At 48.5% G+C, this 21,265-nt stretch overlaps 1 protein-coding gene across 3 annotated transcripts in view; it reads left to right on the top strand.

Annotated features, from left to right (window-relative positions):
- The window catches only part of LOC149325843 (small G protein signaling modulator 1-like), a 106,345-nt gene that overhangs the window by 53,820 nt on the left and 31,260 nt on the right, over window positions 1-21,265 (top strand). For all 3 annotated transcript variants that reach the window (XM_089562656.1, XM_089562655.1, XM_089562654.1), the window contains 6 exons: window positions 3,170-3,234; window positions 5,782-5,987; window positions 13,900-14,089; window positions 14,167-14,304; window positions 16,812-16,954; window positions 17,671-17,795. In XM_089562656.1, coding sequence (XP_089418782.1) covers window positions 3,170-3,234; window positions 5,782-5,987; window positions 13,900-14,089; window positions 14,167-14,304; window positions 16,812-16,954; window positions 17,671-17,795 — 867 coding nt within the window. The remainder of the gene's footprint in view (window positions 1-3,169; window positions 3,235-5,781; window positions 5,988-13,899; window positions 14,090-14,166; window positions 14,305-16,811; window positions 16,955-17,670; window positions 17,796-21,265) is intronic.

Here is a 21,265-nt window from a genome sequence, read left to right as displayed (position 1 = left end):
CTCTGCTGGTTGGGTGTGAGGGGTCTTTCGTTGCTGACATTCTCGGCAGGTTTTCACACGGTCATACATGTCCAACCAGTCTTCTATATCTTTGTGTGGTTCTCCATGGAAAGTGGGTGGCTCCCGGGGCTGGCGAAGCACGACGGGCGTTGACTGTGCACCAGGTTCCATCGTGAGGGGCATAGCTGGATATAGTAGGTCAGCACCTCCACCAGATGTCATGTAGTGATGACTGCAGTCCGGCGAACAGGAAAACAGTGCGGATGTCTTTGAAGCGGAACTCTTTATTTGGGCTGACTTGTGCCCATAAAGAATTGAATGACTCTGCGTTGGCATAGCAACAGGTGTGCTCGGCGGTCCTCGAACAGAATGCCCGTCGCTCTCGGCCGTGCTGAATTTATAGCTGATAGCGAACTTCTGAGATAAAGCATTCAAAGTTACTGGAACATTCTAGAACAACATAGAATCAGTTCCGCCTGGATGCGATCAATCGAGATAAATCTGGTCGCTTCTTGCAACACAAAGTGATAAAGCAGCGTGCTGGCAGCTTTGAAGATTGAACTAACAAACATTACAAAGATTGACGGCAATATAAGCACTATTGCTCGCTGTAGGAGAGTTGGTCTTGAACAAATAAACCAATCAAACGACGAAGGACAGAGGAAGAGATGAGGCACACACTGCCAGTGAGGCTAATAACTGTGCTTTATTGGAACAAGGCCGTCTCCCAAGAAAACCAGCCATGTATGCGCAGTACTACAGCTAAGTCACACACCACCAATGATGGTTGGCAGGTATGCAAGGCGCTAGCGCCGTTACGAAAAAAAACTTATTTGCTTCTGCGTCGAAGGGATAGACGACGTGCTGATGGAATTATCCCCTTGCATGCTGATGTGATAAGCTTCGAGAAATTCGTGCTCCATCTTGCCCTTGCCTCTGCTTAGAAGACTAGCAGCCGCAATCCCGGCAGTGGCGAGGCAGGTCTGCTCCTTCAAGGGGTTCAAAGAGTTGTGGTGCTCTTGCAGCCTGTCAGTGTTACACCGGCTTGTTTGGCTGATGTAAAATTTTTCACTAGTCGGGGGAACCTTATACACCACAAGTGTTGCACATGTAATGACTACACAGGTCACACACATGGGTCTGGTTTTGCCACAGACATCATCATCATGGTCAGCCTGACTATGCCCTTTGCAGGGCAAAGGCCTCTCCTATGTCTCTCCAATTGACCCTGTCTTTCTCCAGCCGCGGCCACCGTATCCCCCAAGGACTTCTTGATCTGTCGTGTTTGTCTCTCTTCTGTCCACGTTTTTTTTGCGCCGTTTTCCTCCTGGATCATGAACCAGCTAGCCCAAACTACAGTTCTTCTTAATCTCATCCGCCCACCTAACTTTCTGCCGCCCCCTGCTACGCTTGCCTTCTCTTGGAATCCACTCCATTACCCTTAAGGACCAGCGGTTATCTTGCCTTCGCAAACAACACATGAACAAAGGCGTATAAGTTTGCATGCCGCAGAAAAGATGATGTTAACACCCTGCCTCACATCAGCTTTTTTGATGTTGTGGGAAACTGTATGCACATATGGCATCACCTCAAATTTTTTCAGTTCAGTTTCTGTCCACTCAGCCATTTTCACATCTTGGTTCTTAATCCTTTGCAGCAATGTTTCTGCCACTGTGTTCAAAAGATCCTTTGGAAAACCTGTGTCGTCCGTACAGTGACATTGGGTGTGAGCCCCGCAGCATCCAAATTAAATACTGTCTGACACCATGGAGTTACAAGAGTGTTGGCCAGGACCATGTTGGCAGTCCAAATTATCATGGTTTCTGAATTAATGGGAGCAAATTAACGAGGTTTCACTGTATCACAGTGTAACAAACGTGCGGTGATAAAATTAGTCTGAGGCAAATGGCGATCGAAGGCGATAAAATGCCGCATCTTTCATGCCTTCCACACCCGTGTGCATCCTGACTGGTGAACCACACGGCTATCAGCCTGTAGTTTTGGATTCTGGAATTGCTCTGGAGGTTATCAGGCTGTTGTGCTATGCACTGAAAGCAACTGCCGGCACATGTAAATAACTACAGCAGCATGCACTACAAGTTTTTCTTGTAGAACAGAATTGCGTACAATTTAACGTTTTATTTTTTCTTTTTTTTGCACTTAGAGCTGTGTGCTGCTCAGTGGAGCAAGCTTCCAGCATAAGGTGCACGCTACCCGTGGCTGAGGCGAAAATACTTTAAACCATGAAGATAGGTTTCGTCTGCACATAGTTTGGCTCCTCTCATTTTCAGATGGCCACTTTTGTGGGGGAAAAAAAAGGTAAACTTATAGTACGCGGTGTTATATGCTAATATGGCCCCAGCCCTGTGTTCATCATTGGATGGCCCTTGCCATTGAAGAGAGCGCCCTGGCATCACTCTTTGTGGGCTGTCCCTGTGCGTACTGGGTGTTTCACCTCAGATGTTCTATTTTTTAAAAATAGGCCTTTTCAGTTGGAAGAGCTATTTTTTCGGCATAGCATTGTCAGCAGTGTAGCATATCGGAGTATAGCTAAGATGGCCGAATTAGTAGGCTGGTGAACTGATATCGAATGGTAAGCTTGTTAACTATTTATTTAGTGAGAGGCATGTAGCCCACCGTAAGTTGTAGCCATATCAATTTCTAGAATTTCGAAAATGCAGTTGCCCTCGGCGCTGTGGTCCAACCAATTTTGCCTTCATCACACCAAAAGTCATGCTCTTTCGAAAAGCTTGCAGCCAAAGCAACCACTGCAGTGTACGTAACTAGTTGAAATAGCCAAAATTTGTAGGGCCACACCACCGAGGGTATGCGTTTTTGAAACTCTAAAAAGTGATGTGGATATTACTTATGAATAGGGAGGCTAACAGTAGTAGTTAAAAGTTAACTACTCAGTTTAGTTAACCAGCCTACTAATTACACATCTTAGTTGCATTCTGATGTGCCACACCACTGACAATGCTGCATTGAAAAAGTGCTGTCCTAACTCAAAGAGCTTGTTTTTGGAAATTTCAGAGCATCTTAGGCGCGAAAACCAGTTTAAAAAAAAATGCAGCCTGAAATGAGCTGACCAAAGCGTGGCGGCGCATTTGCTCCCGTGGCATCTCTGCTTGCTGCGTGCTCAGCTGCAGGGGGTGTCACCTCTGTGCAGGCAGTCGTTGCGGCTTCTGTGCGACACCATGAAGAAGCAGATCATCTCGAGGGCCTTCTACGGATGTGAGTAGCCCCGTATGTGTATGTGGCAGGCAGGCACGTTAGGCGGTGGCTCTCTGGTGCAGCAGCAGTCAAGGCTGAAGCGCACCAATCACCTGACTAGTGAAGCTTGGTTTCACTGCTTGGACGTGGGACAACCAGAGTGATTAGGTGCGATACGACCATGCCACCGTTTGACCTAGGCATGTGGCTGGGAGTGCAGTGTATACCAGGGGCTCTTAGCTGGGTCCTGCAAAGCCCTCGGGTTCCTGGGGCAACTCAATGTCTACCTTTCCTTTCACCTGCTTTGTTTAGTGACTGACTACACATCATCATCATTATCATCAGTCTGACTACGCCCACTGCAGGGCAAAGGCTTCTCCCATGTCTCCCCAATTAACCCTGTCCTTCGCCTGTTGCGGCCACCGTATCCCCGCAAACTTCTTAGTCTGATCCACCCGTCTAACTTTCTGCCGTCCCCTGCTACGCTTGCCTTCTCTTGGAATCCACTTCGTTACCCTTAAGGAGCAGCGGTTATCTTGCCTTCGCATTACATGCCCTGCCCAGGCCCACTTTTTCCTCTTGATCTCAACTAGGATGTCATTAACCCGCGTTTGTTATGTCACCCACTCTGCCTGCTTCCGATCTCTTAATGTTACACCTATCATTTTTCTTTCCATAACTTGCTGTGTTGTCCTTAACTTAAGCTGAACCCTCTTTGTTATCCTTGGCCATTTTTTTTTAGAGCCTCTGTCGTGTTCATACCAAGGTTGTACAGCATGGCTCAGGCAAAATGGGCCGACTTTATTCCACGATGACTTGAACCAAGAAAAAACAACCCAGTGGCAGGGTCGCACGCTTTGAGAACGCTTCACGATATGGAAGCCTGCTCTCACTTTTGTCCAATTTGTTAGCTCTGAGAGCCCTTGGGAGGCCCCTGGTGTAGATTTACGATGCTCAGGGACAGACAGCACCGCTTAGTGTCCTGTGAAACCAGCGCCTTGCATGGAGCACCAACGTCGTCCAAAACGTGGCATTGTTACAAGAGTTGCAATTGGTCGAAACGGTGTGACATCATCAAAGGCAGGAAAATACCAACTGTTGACCAGTAATAGTACCTACAACTGCACCAGCTACAAAGGAATGGAATAGAATTATAATAGGACTGGAATAGAATCGGGATTGCATTGCAATGCCTTCTCATTACTCGCAGTACGTAAGTTCCTTAATTGCCCCTGGTATTTTTGTTGCGAGTGCAATTTCAGTCTCTTATTTTGACAAATAAAGATGCTTTTCAGGTACAGACAGCAGAAATCTGGAGAAACTGAGGAGAGAACAAAGAATAACTGCGCAAAAAAGGACGGGACAAGAGAAAGAGAACCAACTTGCACCTTGCAAGTTGTCGCGTTTGTGCAATTTAGCGAGAAAAGATAAGCGAAAGAAGGTTGTGTGTGGCATTAACCACAAAACGTAAATTCCAGTTCTCTTAAAAAGCGAGTTCTATTATGTGCACTATGACGTGTTACATCAATGCAAATTTTCAGGTGTGCAGTTGTTTTACGCACGTCACCGAAGTTACCTCTTTTCCTACGGTAATGAAGGAGTTAACTCTCCGGAAATGACTTCACTGGGATGTTAATTGTTATTGCTTAACAACTGTATGAATTAACCGAAAAGGAAATGCAATTTTGAAATTAGCATAAAAGGTTGGATATCTGTGCCAAATTTGGTTTCTTTTAATGCAGAAATAATGGAAATTGTTTTAATTTCCCTGACCCCCTTCCACTGCTGTGTCAGTAAAAGGCTAAGACATGTTTATACTGTTTTGTTACCATTACCACTGGAGGATGGAAAGCTGGGCGAGTTGGTTTTCAATTGTACCAGTCGTACTGGCAAAGCGCGAAAGACAGACACAGGGGAAGATGGGACAACACGGCGCTGAATAACAACTTGAATTTTTTATTCAGAAAGGACTGCCTTTATACATCAGAAATAGCACGAACAAAAAGTGTACACTCATGGAAAAAATGCCAAACCCAGATATCTGCTCGAGATTAGAGCTTGCCCCAACCCCCTCAAGGAACACAGCCAGGTGACGTTTGTTAGAAGCACACTCAAAAATTCATTCTCGTGTCTGAAATTTAACAAAACTTTTGTTTGGTCTAGATGGTGCATAGCTTATTTTGAAGTGAATTTAAGCGCACAGGAACACGCACACAAGAAGAGGAAACACACAGGACTGGCGCTAATATTTCATCGGATTTATTTGCAGTTAAGAGAGCAAAAATATATATATATAAAAGGAGACATGCGCAGTAAAGGAACACATCGTCAGTTCACAAAACGTGCTCAGGATACCTGTACTCTGCCTGCATAGCGCCTGTCCTGTGTGTTTCCTCTTTTTGTGTGCGTGTTCTTGTGCGCTTAAATTCATTTCAAAATAAATCATGTCAGAAACACCGTCGGCAAGAACGCAATCTCATTACCAGCCATGTGCTTTTATTCCATTGAAGTAAGAGACAGTATGTAGCAGTGGTTCCCCCCCCCCCCCCCCCCCCAAATGATGTGCAGGGCTGGCGCACTGCCGGCACCTGCGGACGGTGCGCACGCACCTGTCGGGTCTGGTGCACCCCACCATGGTGTCGGGGGAGGGGGCGGAGGGGGGCCTGACCCGGGACGCCTGGCAGCACCTGTCCGCCTCGGGCTGCCTCGAGGACCCCCAGGAGCTGCACCGGCTGGTCTACTTTGGCGGCATCGAGCATGCTGTGCGCCCACAGGTGGGGGTGCCCCATCATCATCATCAGCCTGACTGCGCCCACTGCAGGGCAAAGGCCTCCTCCCCCTTCTCTCTACAATTAACCCTGTCCTTCGCCAGTTGCAGCCACCGTATTCCTGCAAACTTCTTCATCTCATCCGCCCCACCTAACTTTCTGGCGCCCCCTGCTACGCTTGCCTTCTCTTGCAATCCACTCCGTTACCCTTAGGGACCAGCGGTCATCGTCTGCCAACTGTCACAGGCAGTGTACGCGAAGTGGGTCTCACAAGCCCACCAGTCGTGTCTGGCACAGGCATCGGCAGCCTCGAATGCTGTTGCATTGCAATGCCAACACGTAATGGACGCCGCCGTGGTGCCTGAGTTGTTATGCCGCTCGGCTGGTTTCATTCATTTATTTGTCCCTTAAAGGCCCGGAGGCATTACTTAATGGGGGGCATACGTATAGGTTGGAGGGTAGTGGCAGAAAACAAAAAAAGAGAGGGGGAAGAAGAAAGAAAAATACACGTGGTACAAAATGAGTACAATAATATACAAACTAAAAGCAAGCAATAAACAAAGAAAAAGAAAACAGGGAACAGTTGGCACTTCAGTCGCGCAGTATGAATGGTGTTTATGAGAAGTGATTAGCCAGTTTCTCACGGAAAAGGTGGCGATCGGAGCATGTTATTATGGTGACCCAAAAGGTTTGATCCCGGCTACGGCGGTCGAATTTCGATGGACACGAAATTCTAGCGGCCCATGTACTGTCCGATGTCGGTGCACATTAAGGAACTCCAGGTGGTCGGAATTTCCGCAGCCCTTCACTTCATAGCCTGAGTCGCTTTGGGATATTAAACCTCCATAAAAAAAAAAAAGCACTGAATGGAATTAGGTTTCTGTGTGAATTTTTTAAGGACGTCCCTTAGGTGCGGTTTGGGTGTCGACTGAGATATGTGAAAAAGTTACTGTATTATTTTTTTTCCCTCGAAACCAATTTTCAATTTTTTTTTCTCAACGCTGTTTCGGTTTCGTCAACCAAACAATGCCTGTGACGTGTAGTTAGTTGTTATATCTCAGTTGTTCCTTGCAGCAGTACCAAAGCAGCGACGAGTGCACAGGTGACGCTCCGATACATTGCCAGCATAAAAAAGCATATGGATACATCATGGGGTAGCGTGCTTTAAAGTACGAATTCACCAGACATTACTGCACATCGAGTTTAACGTATGCTCGCGTTATGTGCGCAATTTTCCGAGTTTAGCTTGCACATACGTTCTTTGCGTATGTTCAGACATGATTTTCAAAATGGCAGCCCCCTTTGAAGCTGGACCCCTTGGCTTGGACTGAATTCGTCGTTGTTGCTGCTGTTTTCATTACATGGAAGGAGGAGGGTTTGACGAGAGTGGAAGAGTCCCCAACCGGGAGAGGGTCACCGGGAAAGGAGGAAGGTGTGGTGAAAGCATGGGAAGGTGCAACGAGACCATGGGAATCGTCTGAAAGGTGTTTACCGTGGGAGGAGGAGAATGTGACAGAAGCGCAGGGATCGCTAACCGGAGGATAGTTACTGTAAAAGGAGGAGGGCAAGAGGACAGCATAGCTTAACGGGAGAGTGGTTGCCGTAGAAACCTTGGAAGGAGGAACGTGTGGTAAGAGCGGAAGTGCTTGCCACGGGAACCACTCTGAGGGCAGTTGCCCTGGAGGATTATCGTGGGAGGAAGATAGAGAGTAGGAATGCATGACCTGGTTACCATGGTTACCAGGACTGGAGAGGAGAGCGAGGCGCAAAGTGGGTATGTGTGGAAAAATAAACAAGCGGTCTAAGCTATATTGCCACATATCGTTGTAGTGTTTGTTCGTTCACGCTCAAGGCTGCAGGAAAGGGTCGTTATCACTTTTGTTCGTGACGCGAGAAGCGACCAGACTAATCTCGATTGATTGCAGCCATGAAAGGCTGCATCTAGGTTTTTCCAGATTACTCTAGATGATCTTGACCTGTTATCTGGAAGTTTCCTTGCCACCTTTAAACTGAGCGATGCCGCGAGCAGCGGACATTCGTAGTTCGACGACTGACGAGCCCGTTTGTTGCTTACGCCGCCGCCGAATGATTCAGTTCTTTTGCGGGCGCAAGTCAGCCCAAATAAAGAGCTTCGTTTCAAAGTCTTCCTGGTGTCTTCCTGACCGCTGGACTGCCGTCACTACAACGTGACAATATAGATATTGTTACGAAGAAGAAGAGGGCAGTGGCGCGGGACGGAGCGCTCGCGCTAGGCCCACGGCCATTAAACCATATTATCATCTGTCATCATGTCGTGCTTTTCCTTGGCTTGCCACCTCGTAACATTTGGTGTGAGGTGCGGGTTCCTCCTCGTCATCTCGGACCCTGGAGCATCGCCGCCTTCTGCTCGCCTTCGTCGTTGGCCGCGGGGACCTGGACTCCGCCGCCGGCTCAACCCGAGCCCGACCAGACCAGAACCGACCAGCCGCTTTCCCCAGCCCCGTCCCCAGCCCCGACCACACGACACGACGACCAGGACCAGACGAACTATGACCCGACGACGACCCGAATGAAGACGGCACCCCCGCCCGGGCTGTGCGGCGAGTCCTTCATCCCTGACCTTCGGCTGTGGGCGACCGACCGCTGGACCTGAAGCTCCAGGGACAACCGTTCATCGGATCACCTCGTTCATCTTGGTGGCAAGCCTTTCATCTTCTTCTATCCTTTGTGTTCATGGTCATCGCCACCTCATCTTCGAGAATTTAAGCCATCGATCGGGACGATCGCTCGGAGGACCCGGGTAGTGTTACGAAGAAGAAGAGGGCAGTGGCGCGGGACGGAGCGCTCGCGCTAGGCCCACGGCCATTAAACCATATTATCATCTGTCATCATGTCGTGCTTTTCCTTGGCTTGCCACCTCGTAACAATATGAAGTTGTTTTCATATTCTCTACCTCAGCATATGGTAAAATACAACACTTTAACAGCTGTTGCTCTGTCTTGCGTTACACAGTGGTAACCATACTGTCGATGTAACATCATTCTCTTGATTCCTACTTCAAGTCTAATGTGTGCTGAGCTGCAACGGTAGATTTGTGGTTGTAGCTCTCGGCTGCTGACCCGAAATACACGGGTTCGATCCCAGCTGCGGTGGTCGCATTTCAATGGAGGCAAAATGCTAGAGGCCCATGTACTGTGCGATGTCAGTGCACGTTAAATAATCCGAGTTGGTGGAAATTATCCAGAGCTCTCCACTCCAGTGTCCCTCATAGCCTGAGTTGCTTTGGGACCGCTAAGCACCATAAAGCCAACGAAAACCAAAACCTAATCTGTACTCTTACTCGTTACACTGTGGTATCATCGAAGATGGGAAAGCACTACCATGCGCATTGTATTGCGGGAAAATGAGGGCTGTTCTTACGGCCTCTTCCCACATTCTGGGCCAAACAGTCAAGTAGAAACCGGGCCTGCGCATGTTGAACAGGGCCACAAGAAGTAGAGATTTTTTTGCACCACCCCTATTGATGACCAGTGAACTGCACCCTGTGCACTGTCCTCTCTGACCACCTTCTTCCACTGACTATCCTTCGGACATCTGCTTAAGACGCATTCCGTTTTTATCGATCTGGGTTGTTAAAATTCTGCTCAAACTACTGCCCTATATGGCTCGAACACTGGCCACAAGGTAGCTTATGATGGTGTATGTTTTTTGATAAGTGATTTGACGCTGGCACTTGACTGCATTGTCTGGAATCGTCGGAATAGTCAGCTGCAGAAGAATTTGCATCAAGGTGAGCAGGGCAGGTGATTTGACAGGCTGTGCCATCGGAGAAATGCGAGACCTGCCCGTGCTCCCAGGTTATACCCCTGTCACACGGGCATTTCGAAGGCCCTCGATCCAATAGTCTGTCAACTCCAAGGCCATTGAGCGCTGCTACATTGGCGGTTTCAGTGGCCATCGAGTCAATAGCCTATCGAGTCAACAAAGCAGCGAGGAACTCTATCGAGATTTCGAAGGCCTTCGAGTGTTGCCCAATGTTGCTAGCTTTGCTTTGAGCATGCACTTGCATGTACAGTACAAAAGCATGAACAAATATTCTCCTGAACTTTAATGCAAGCAGTAAAGTAATAGTCTGTACAATAATTTAAAAATTGTATCGGTCTGATTCAAAGCGCATTAATTTTACACTCTTCAGCGCAGCAGACGGAAACACCAGTGGCATCAGAGTTGCCAGAGCTTTACAAAACTGCGACTGGCCTTTAATATGAAATAAAAACATCCTATGACTCTAAAGAAGTGTATTTTGACATTTTGTTCAGATTTATAAAAACATTTTTGTTAATTGCGCAAAATCAAAAAGCAGTGATTGTTGCACCACAAAAGCTTAGAGTAAAACTCAAGAACCATTTCAATGGCCATTGAGATTTGCCGTGTAGCAGCAACACAACTCCTTCAAGTTCAATAGTGATTGAGGATATCACAGGCTCTCGACTCAATGGCCACTGAAACTGGCCATGTGACAGGGGTATTAGTCCCTGCGGTGGCTCAGTGGTTATGGTGCTCGGCTGCTGACCCGAAAGACGTGGGTTCGATCCCGGCCGCGGCTGTCGCATTTCCATGGAGGCGGAATGCTAGAGGCCCTTGTATTGTGCGATGTCAGTGCACGCAAAGAGCCCCAGTTGGTCTAAATTTCTGGAGCCCTCCGCTCCGGCATCCCTCGTAGCCTGAGTCGCTTTGAGACGTTAAACCCCATAAAACCATAAACCAAACCCTGCTCCCAGAGGCATTGGTTGCCTTGCAGTTTGCCAGATGGCGCATTCTGTCAAATCACCTGCTCCGCTAGCCTCAACGCAAATTCTTCCACAGCCAACAGCAGTTTTCTGCTGGTTCCAGACAATCCAGTCAAATGCTGACATGAAATCACTTGTCAAAAAACGAAACCCATCATAAGCAGCAAGCCTAAATAGGCCAGTAGTTTGAGCAGAAGAATTGTTTACAAGCTGGATCAATAAATATGGAACACGCTGTACATACATTGCCTCTATTGGCTAGGGCTCCCATCCACAGTCAGCACCTTGTGTGGTGCGCACAAGGAATTATGACCCTTTCTTCATGGCTCCGGTTTCTTTGCCATTGGACCAGTGTCTGTCTACTTTGTGAGGGTTTTCAGAGCCCCTTGATAACACTGCACTGCGGAAACTCTAAGCGACCTGCTTTTGAAAAGTTTGTCCTGAGTACAGAGACAAAGTTTAGTAACAGGGCATTTTTAGGAGGAAAAAGAAAACAACAGCATCCTTTACCAATGTTGACTGTGCAGAAAAGGCATCGTTTACCTCTGGGTACTCGAAGACATGCTCTTTTGACAACTGAGTGCACTGCTTGGTAGAACTGTCAGGGCAGCTTCTGCAGTTGCCTGGTTCCAGCCTTCTGCACATCTGGGGGTGTGCCTAAAGACCTGCGTTTTGAGACTGCTCCTTGCATAAGGTTCAGTGTCTATGCATACGCTTAGATTGTTTCGCTTTTATGCCCTTTCCCTCATTAAAGTTTAAATCTCTGCAGTGCACACTGCTGTAAACCCTGTCAGGCCTTGCTGCCTTTATGAAACTTCTGTTTGAGAAAGAAATGAATTTAAAACTTATCAAGGCGAGTAAAGCAGTAGGCCAGCATTTAAAGGGGCTCTGAAAGGGGCTGTCAGTAAAGTTGCATTATGCCTGAGTCGTTGAGGGACACCATTTCACAAATATCCTTCAGCAGGAATATTAGTGTGCCAACACTTAGGCTTTCTGATCTCCAAAAGAGCCATTTTTTGTTTGTCTGAAGCCAGCTGGACTGCAGAAATAAAATAAATATGGCTGCCACCGTGTCGTGTGCTTGGGTTTCAAACCCATCATCATCATCATCATCAGCCTGACTACGCCCACTGCAGTGCAAAGGCCTCTCCCATGTCTCTTCAATTAACCCTGTACTTCGCCAATTGCCGCCACTGTATTCCCGCAAACTTCTTAATCTCATCCGCCCACCTAATTTTCTGCCGCCCCCTGCTGCGCTTGCCTTCTCTTGGAATCCACTCCTTTACCCTTAAGGACCAGCGGTTATCTTGCCTTCGCATTACATGCCCTGCCCAAGCCCACTTCTTCCTCTTGATTTCAACTAAGATCTCATTAACCCACGTTTGTTCCCTCACCCACTCCGCCCTCTTCCGATCTCTTAACGTTACACCAGTCATTTTCCTTTCCATAGCTCGCTGCGTTGTTTTTAACTTAAGCTGAACCCTCTTTGTTAGAGGGTTTCAAACTTGCAGCGGCGTAAACAGACCGACTTCGTTGGACACTGCACGAGAGCACTATGGTACCTTCACAGCCGATCATCCCCTGCTTTTAAGTGGCACGCTCTCGAGCTGTGCGTTGCATGTTGTCATCTTCATCAAGTTCTGTCTGTGCGCAATAGATCCAGAACAGACGGCTATCGCAGTGCCCTCTTAGGGTGTGTTAAGTGACTCCAAAATTTTATAGTGCACTGCCACTAAGGTCCCCGTCACCGATTTGTCGATCTTTGCCTCAAGCCTGACCTTGGAACCCTAGCCTTGAACTGAAAGCGAAATGAAACACGACATGGTAGTGCACATACCTGAAATTTGGCCAAGTAATCTAAATCGACTGTAATTTTCTTTTAATGCGCTTTGTAGAAGCTGAGTTGTCTGTAGTCAGAATTGAAATTTTAATCACGATGAAGTTAACACCAAAAACGACCAAAGTAGGAAAGAAGACACAACACGAGCGCTTTTTCGCAACTAAAACTAGAGGACTAAGGGTCCAAGACATGCCATACTTCGGGATTCATCCTGTGCAAAACGGGTGTGGTGTATGAACTGCCTGTTTCCTGTGGCAAGACCTACATAGGTCAGACAAGGCGTTGTGTAAACGTGTGGCTAAAAGAACACAAGAAATCGCTCTTTGGGTCAAAGTCCTTGCATTTGGTGGACCATTGCCAGGGATGTAGAGAATGTAAGCCGGATTGTGTGCTGGAATGTGGGCCAGTGTGCAAGAAAAAATGCAATCCCCTTTATGTGCCGACTGACATTCTGTCACGTAATAAAAAACGACTTCAGCGCGAAATTACGGAGGCTTTTTATATTTCGCGACAGGGAAATACATGCATAAGCGCACCGTCAATTCCTTTAACAGCAAAGGAGCTGGCATACCTGGACCCCATGTGTAATGAATATCCTTTCCTTGCCTCCTTTTTGTTTCTGTTGGGTATTTGGGTTTGCTCTTCGTGATTGTGACCATGAAGTTTCCTGTTTTTGTACCATTTATGTTACCCAGCACTCTTCAGGAGTATCGCCCTCTAAGGTTTATCTTGACGTTATCATGTAGTATGTTCCTTTGATTTACTTCACGAGATCGGTGTATATATCATGTGTTCTTCCATTAAAGTGTTTAGTTGTGATAAGGCGCTCGTGTTGTGTCTTCTCTCCCAGTGTGGTCCTCGTTTTTGGCGCTAAGTTCATCGTGAATAAGATTCAACTCGCCCAACTTTGCTCCTTACTACTAAATTTTAATATCTCCGTGCCTTTCCCTCTTCTCTTGTCACTTTTTTCGTGCCGGAAGGTTGGCACTCCTCCATTGGCCCCACCGCTGATGCGTGTGCGGGAATTTCCTTGGGGGGGGTTTGGGGTTGAGCTTCTTGATCCACCGGAGCAATGCGGCTGACTTGCGCCCACAGCCATGGTAGCTGCCTGATGTGTGAAAGAATCTAACCAGTGGCCATCTCTGAACACAAGAAGCAAGACGGAGGAGGACACGCGTGTGAAAAAGCCACTGGAAAGGGCTTGCCAATTTTTGTGCTCGATTGTGGGTTCTCCGCTGCATGTAGCAATGCATTGTTTGGCTCGGGTGTTCCCACTCCCTAAGTGTGCATGATATGGGACACTACCCAGGTGTGGCCCTACCTGCTGGGCCACTACCCGCTGTCCAGCGCCCCCGAGGAGCGTCGCGAGCGGGACGCCAGTGCCCAGGCCCAGTACGAGGCCACCCTGTCCGAGTGGCTGGCCGCCGAGGCCATGGTGCGCCACCGGGAGGGGGCCAAGCTCTCCTCCGAGAGCACCACCTCCGAGATACCCCTCATCGGTGAGGGGGGGGATGATGGGGCTGGGTGGGGTGGGACGGGACGGGAGGGGACTGACCGGGCTGCTCGCTCTTCGTAGGCCCCAAGGATGCCCACCTGAGCAACGAGGTGTTTGAGGACGGCAGCAGTGATGGGGAGGCGGAGGCAGCCACCCAGGAGGAGGAGGAGGAGGAGGTTGCCTGGGAGGTGGACAGCAGCCACAGCCCAGCCCACACGGGTAGGTGGGCTGCTAGCCAAGAGGGCTTGGCTGGGGGAGACAGCTGCACCATTTTGACACAAGAATGCGATTCTGTGCATCTTACGTGTTAAAGGTGTATGTACTGAAGGGGAATCTGAACTTGATCAAGGTGGGTGTTTTGGCGAGTTGGTTGCTCATGATGAAAAAACTGTAGCGCTCGAGGCAGAGACACAACAAAGATGACAACACATGCGCTAACTTTCAACTGAATCTTTATTCTTTATGAATCTTTTTTCTTTATTCTTTCTTTGCTATGAATCTGAACGCATCATTTTGCCTCGGGAACTCTGTCTACATGTTCCGAGCATTCTTAGAAACTTGTAATTATTGCCCTGTGCAGCCAATTTCCCTAATTTAAATCGGATTAACGTCCAGCTCCCGTTTTTTTTTTAATTCCCCACATACGGTAGTAGGAGTCGACCAACGCATGGAATGCCTCACAGGCAGTCGCATGGAGACTTTGCTTTCGCTTTTATTTTTTTCTTTTAGGTTTCCATGAATAAATAGGTGTAGTCAGAGACTACATAGCTGCAAATTAGACCCATGGAAATAAAAATACACATGGACTCTTTCGCTTTCGCTGATCACTACGTATCATTCCACCGATGGCAGAGCGGCAAGCCGCCACGGGACAGGGTGAAAGGTTGGTTGACTCTTCCCACCGTCTGTGGGGGAGTAAAAAAAAAAAGGCGGGAGCCGGGACATTTAATCGGATTTAAATTAGGATAATGGGCCACACAGGGCAATAATTCGAAGTTTCTAAGAACGCTCGGAACATGTAGATCGAGTTGAAGCGGTAAAAATACGAGTTCAGATTCCTCTTCAGTGAGCGTGTTAAGTTGCTGAAATAGGGGGAGCTATGCCAGGCATGTTGAACACAGTTTTTCTTGGAGTGTGTTGCAACTTTTGGGTAACACAACTCTGCCACAAGTGATTCTGCCATGGAAAGCTCTAAAGCACATACAAATAAACTTTGCAATCTCTGCAGAATCATCACTTTACCCATTCCCTGTCTTTGTCAGCCGCCTCCTATCGCCAGCTATGGCCTCGGCAGGTGAAGAATTGTAGAAACTTGGGGAGCACCCCCTCGCTCAAACCATTGTTCAACCTTTTGCCCCTGGAGACATTGCGCGTGCAGTGGTCAGGAGCGGCATATTGTGGCCCCTTTGCCCCTCGCTTGGCTGATTTCAACTAGCCTTTGTCTGCCCACTTCCTGGAACCTGTAACCCCCCCCCCTTTTTTTTTTCAGTAATGCTGGTTCTTATTTCTGTGGAGACATGTGAGATGTGGAGATGTGATAACCATGAGGGGTTTTGTTTTCAAAATGTTGACACTGGTGCATCCATTCGAAGTTTTGCCTTCTAGAAAGAACTCGGCTGTAAAATCTATAAAACTCTGTGGTCTCGAGTGAATACCTGAGACTGACGAGCACCTCTGGAACAACTTGGCTGCCCTTGGCATGATTCTGAAGGGAGGCATAGCATGGCAGAACAGGGACAGGACAGGGATACAGGACGAGTGCCAACTTACAGCTCAAATTGAAATGGAAAATGCATGCTCGAGGAAGCAAAATTCGCATGCCCAGCTATATATTGATTGAAAAGGCAGTAAGATAAAGGTCAGAGTAGTGTACCAAGATACTAATGCGAGCTAAGAAACGATCAAAGGGCCATGAAAAAAAATTCAGGGGGCGGCACTTTGTTGACCTAAAGTGCGGTGAGGCAATAGCCTTAAGCGTGGTGTTGCTGCTTGTGTCACTGATGTGTGGTTAAGGTGTTAAGCTTCGGCTCTAAGAGTAGGACGCGACAGCATCTTGCAACGCTGCCAGGGAGTCCATAGAACGCCATCGCCCATTCGGTTCTAGGCCTTGCTTATCGGTAAATTGGTTTTTGAGGAAAGGAAATGTATCTCTCTCTCTCTCGCATATATCGGTGGACACCTGAACCTCTGAAAGGGAAGGGAGAAAGATGGAAGTGAATGAAGACACCCTATTAAATCACTAGAGGAGCCTTTGTTCATTCCAAACCATGGCATGGCAGAGTGGTTAGCGTGATCGTCTGGCACTCTGGAGACCCTGGTTCGATTCCCCAACTCGACCAATGCCTTACTCGGTTTTATTTATTTATCTGGTCTGACTAGAAAGGTTAATTAGGCTAATTGGGTGATTAAGCAATTCACTAAACTTAGTCCCACTTGGAGCATCACTTTACCATCCCTTTAATTGGTTGTGTGGTTAGTAGCCAAAGTACAATTGGCCCCGTTTGAAATTCGTGCACTGTGACGTCACGACCAATTGAAAAGCGTGGCATTTCTGTCGACAACTCCTGCTTACAACGATGCGGCCTTAATATAAAAGGACTCCCGCCCCACCCCTTCTTATCATTCAGTTGTGTTCGTCATCTGCCCAGGAGGGGTTAATGACACCAGAGAGAGGAGGCCTCCTTGTTGTCCCCTCCAGGTGCAGTCTTGCCTTTCTCTCTGTGCAGAGACGGCTGTGCCTGGGGGCAGCGGCAGCCAGCCTGAGGAGGGCGCCCGTCCGGACCCCCTGCAGCAGCTGCTGCAGCCTCCGGCCATGGATGACGAGTCCAGCTGTGTGTCGCCAGCCTCGTCCAGCGGAGGAGTCTACTCGGTGAGCAGAGCCATGCTCTCGACTACTGGCTGCTTCACCAGGGTAGCTCTTGCATGTGTCAGATGCCAGCGTGTGAAAAAGTGTGTGTCAGATGCCAGAGCAGTTTCCAGTGGATCACACTGAATGTGCTGTGTTTGCCTAGTGGGAGGGTTGAAATCTGGGTTAGCTGGTGCATACTTATGAAAAAACCAGCCAAAAGGACGGGGACAAAGGAGAGACAAGGCACACACAACAACTGGACTAGCAATTGTGATTTATTGAAAAACAGTCAGTCTCCCAGGAAAACTAACAGAACATGCACCGCTCAACGGCAACGCAAAACCAGCACAAAAGACCGCGATGCTCGTAAGATAGTCAAGGCTGCAGTGTCAACAGGACAGGTAACCTAGTTCCTTCTGCATCAACGTGATAGACACTGTGCTAATACAGTTATCTCCTTGATTACTCACGTGATATGCTTCGAGGATTTCGCGCTCAACCTTGCCCTTGCCTCTACCGAGAAAGGTGACATTGGAAAAGAACGGGCAGCACCCGCAATCGCGGCAATGGCAAGGCAAGTTTGCACCGTCAGCCGGAGTCAGAGAGTTGTGGTGCTCTCGTAGCCTTTCATTTATATACCGGCCAGTTTGGCCGATGTAAACTTGGCCGATGTAACCAGTGGAAAGGTTGTAACCTGGACGGTGCTCCTCTGCAACCGTTGCCCTGCACCTTTGCAGAGTGACCTCCTGGACCTGTTCTCGCTCAACCTGCACCGCATCGACAAGGATGTGCAGCGCTGTGACCGCAACTACCCATACTTCACCACCACCAACCTCGAGAAGCTGCGCAACGTCATGTGCACGTCAGTACTACACTGCCTGTTTCTCCTCCTGAGAGCAGCATGTGCTGTGGGGCCGGTTTGTAGCAAGAGCAGGCACGATTGCACAGTGCTGACAGCCCCCCCCGGTTCAGAATTTAGAAAAGGGGCAAGATACTTTACTTTTGACCCCAACTGTATACGAGGAAAGAGAGTCTGGTCCACATTGTCTTGGCAGGTAGGACTCTGCCTGACTCTGCCGCATCAGTTTCACAAGGAATGTGCATCTGCATACAGTGGAACCTCGATTATACGACGTTCAGGGGACCGCGCGAAACCGTCGTATAATCCGGGTGTCGTATAATCGAAAATCAAAGAATGCGGCCAGTGGCGCTCGGCCTTGCGCCGAAAACTGTTGACCGGCTTCAAGCCCGCGGTAAGTACGCCAATCAGATTAAAAAAGACAAAACCCAGCATTTGTTTGAAACAGATTTGCAAAAAAATCTTTATTACCGTTTAAAAAAAATCGGTAATTTTTTTTTTTTTGCACCTTTGCCCAACCTCGGCGCATCAACTTTCTTTCAAGGGCTGCCACGTCCGGCAGTAGGTCGCCAACATCGTCGCGCGCGCAAGCAAAGCGCCGGATGTTGTCGACGCTCTGCAACACGTCCCCGTAACTAGGAATGGGAGCGCAAACCTCTGCATCGTTGTCCACTTCGGAAGTTTTATCGTGGAGCACAAGCATCCATTACTTCCATTACAAAAAGCGCCGTGGACGCCGCTGTCCTCCCTTGGGCGAGCGCGGCCTCGCCCGCTTATCTGTTTTTTCATCAGCGTCGGCTCTTGCGGACGCATCTGTTGCTGGGACGCGCGTCTTATCTTTTCTCTTTATCTTTCCTCTGATCTTTTAACTCTCCTCGGCAGCGGTGGTGGCTTGGCTCACGCCAGTAGGCGGGCCCGTGCGCTTTCCTTTTCATCCTTCTCTCAGTCGCAACAACACGCAGGCCGCGCCTCCTTGGGACTCCGACAGGCTCGACGAAAAAGAGAGCAAGTGCACTTGGCGGCCTCGGCAACGCTCTCTTCCGCGCAAAAACGGGGGTGCTTAGATTCGCATGCAAAGTTTTTTTTTTTTTTCAGAAATTTTTTTCCGAAAATAGGGGGGGGGGGGGTGCTTAGAATCGCGAAAATACGGTACATCCCGGCCTGCGTTTGCTGAAGACCTTTTTTGACGGACGGTACGAGCCAGCCGTCGTACGAAGCGGGGTCCTTCTAAAATTTGCGTCGTATAACCGAGGTTTTTAATGCATTGGCTCTATGGGGGTTTTGCCGGGACCGCACAAATTCGTTGTAAAATGCGGGTCGTCGCATGACCGGGGGACGTATAATCGAGGTTCCACTGTAGTTCCATTTCTCTGGGCATGTTATAGCTCATATAGGATAGCATTAAAATAGCAGGATAGCCGCCACGATGGCTCAGTGGTAATGGTCCTTGGCTGCTGACCCGAAGGACGCTGGTTCAATCCCGGCCGCAGCGGTCGAATTTCGATGGAGGCGAAATTCTAGAGGTCTGCGTACTGTGCATTGTCAGTGCACATTAAAGAACCCCAGGTGGTCGACATTTCCAGAGCCCTTCACTGCAGCGTCCCTCATAGACTGAGTCGCTTTGGGACATTTAACCCCATTAAACCAAACGAATCAAAATAGCAGGAGATGAAGTCCAGTCCAGTAGATTAATGAGTAGAGCACACCGGTTACTGCCTCATGAATTCTAATTGATTATTGATCACTACAGTCTTGGTGGGGTGCATAAAGCTGTGTGAATGATATTAATTAACACATGTGAAAATCACTTTCACCACCAATAATTTGAACTGAATAATTTGAATTTGAATAATGTCACTATCCCCACTTCTGCCAGCTTCAGTGGAGGTTGCCTTTCTGGCCCAATGGTGGCTGGCAGAAGAATTTCCAGCAGGGTGACTGCGTTGTTGATGTAACCAATGGCGCCATCAGTCAGTGATTGGTGCAACTAAGCCAGCCGCCCGTCAAATCCGATTGCACTCCAGCCAGTCCTTGTGCAGCACTGGCTGTTACAGTGAAACCTCGTTAATTCGTAGTTGGGGGAGTGGGAAAAACATCCTAATTATCCGAATGCCTTCCTCCTAAAAAAAAAAATACCTGCCAGAAGCCATCCACATGAAAATAAAGTGAATTTATTTAGTGAGAACCTGGGCATTCGTCATCTCCTTTTAAAATTAAAACTGCATGACTGTGCCAATTTCTAGCAGTTGCGTCAAATGCTTTAATTTGTTCACCCTGTGGGGAGTGTTGGATGGAGAATTGCTCCATAACGGTAAGGGTCTTCTTTCAGTGTGCGACGCGATAGCATTGTAGCTTGTTCGCATATGATGTTGCGCGGGACTGTGCTTCACCTCAGAAAGGTGAACAGCTTGTGACGAGTGTAGATTTCTAGCGTGCTGCTGAACGGAAATACCACACGTGCAGGAGTGAGGGAATCACGCATCGGTGCCGGAGCGGCAGGGCGCCTTCAAAGAACAAACAAAAGATCAGCAACAAGGAAACCACTTTTCTTAACAACGCGCAGCGATAGGCTCGGCTAGCCGGCTGGCTGATATGCATAGCTGACAGCTACGGGCTGGCAGTGAAGTTCCAGGAACGAAACTGTGCGGCTGGGCTCTGCCGATCAGCGGTGGCCTGCCTATCACCAACACACATGCCGTTGCATGCATGTCAGAGGGGCACGGTAATATGCAGGTCAGGCGTTGTGACAAGTATCTGGACAATCACTTGCCATGCCTGACATACCTCGACACAGCACCATTTGGGAGTCCGTCCGAATGAACCGATGCCAGCACCCGGAGTGTGACTAAATGAGCTTCCGACACCATGGACTTGCATGGGTGCTTGGCAGGACTCGAGTGGCACTCTGAATTAAGGGGGGACACTGGTCTTGGACCTATTTTCCTTATTTTTAGTCCAGTCTTAATGAAACTGTGCCACCTTGCTCAATTTTTTATACTGATTTCTAGGGGTGTGCGAATATTCGATAATTTCGAATATTCGATCGAATAGCACGGTATTCGATATTCGCTTCGAACCGATTTCTCGGTATTCGAAATTTCGAAGTATTCGCCTCGCGCGAATAGTGTTTCTGGGGCGCTTGCCCGCTTGCTTTATGTGGTTTCAGTTCCGAGTATTGCCGCATAGATGGCTTTTTTTTATCGCGCTTTCAACGCTCGGGGGTCAGTCAATACACGAATCACAACCAGGTCGGGGTGCGAACCCAGCTACAAACGAAATAAAGGTGAGGGCGACGCGTTCTTGCGGAAGATCCTGCGTTCTGGCCGTCTCCGAGCCTCCGCACTAAGGCTGCCATAAGCCGCGTCGCTGCCACCGTGTCTGCAGACGCAAAGAAGGAAGAGCACAGCCATCAGTCGTCTAAGCTTCAAAACAAGAAACCTCAGTTTACTGTTGTTGTTGTTGCGACTGAGCGA

This window comes from Amblyomma mixtum, chromosome 10 (genome assembly GCF_055824585.1).
Source record: "Amblyomma mixtum isolate Tamu chromosome 10, ASM5582458v1, whole genome shotgun sequence".
NCBI classification, from domain to species: Eukaryota; Metazoa; Arthropoda; class Arachnida; order Ixodida; family Ixodidae; genus Amblyomma; species Amblyomma mixtum.
This window is presented reverse-complemented; position numbering and strand designations above follow the sequence as displayed.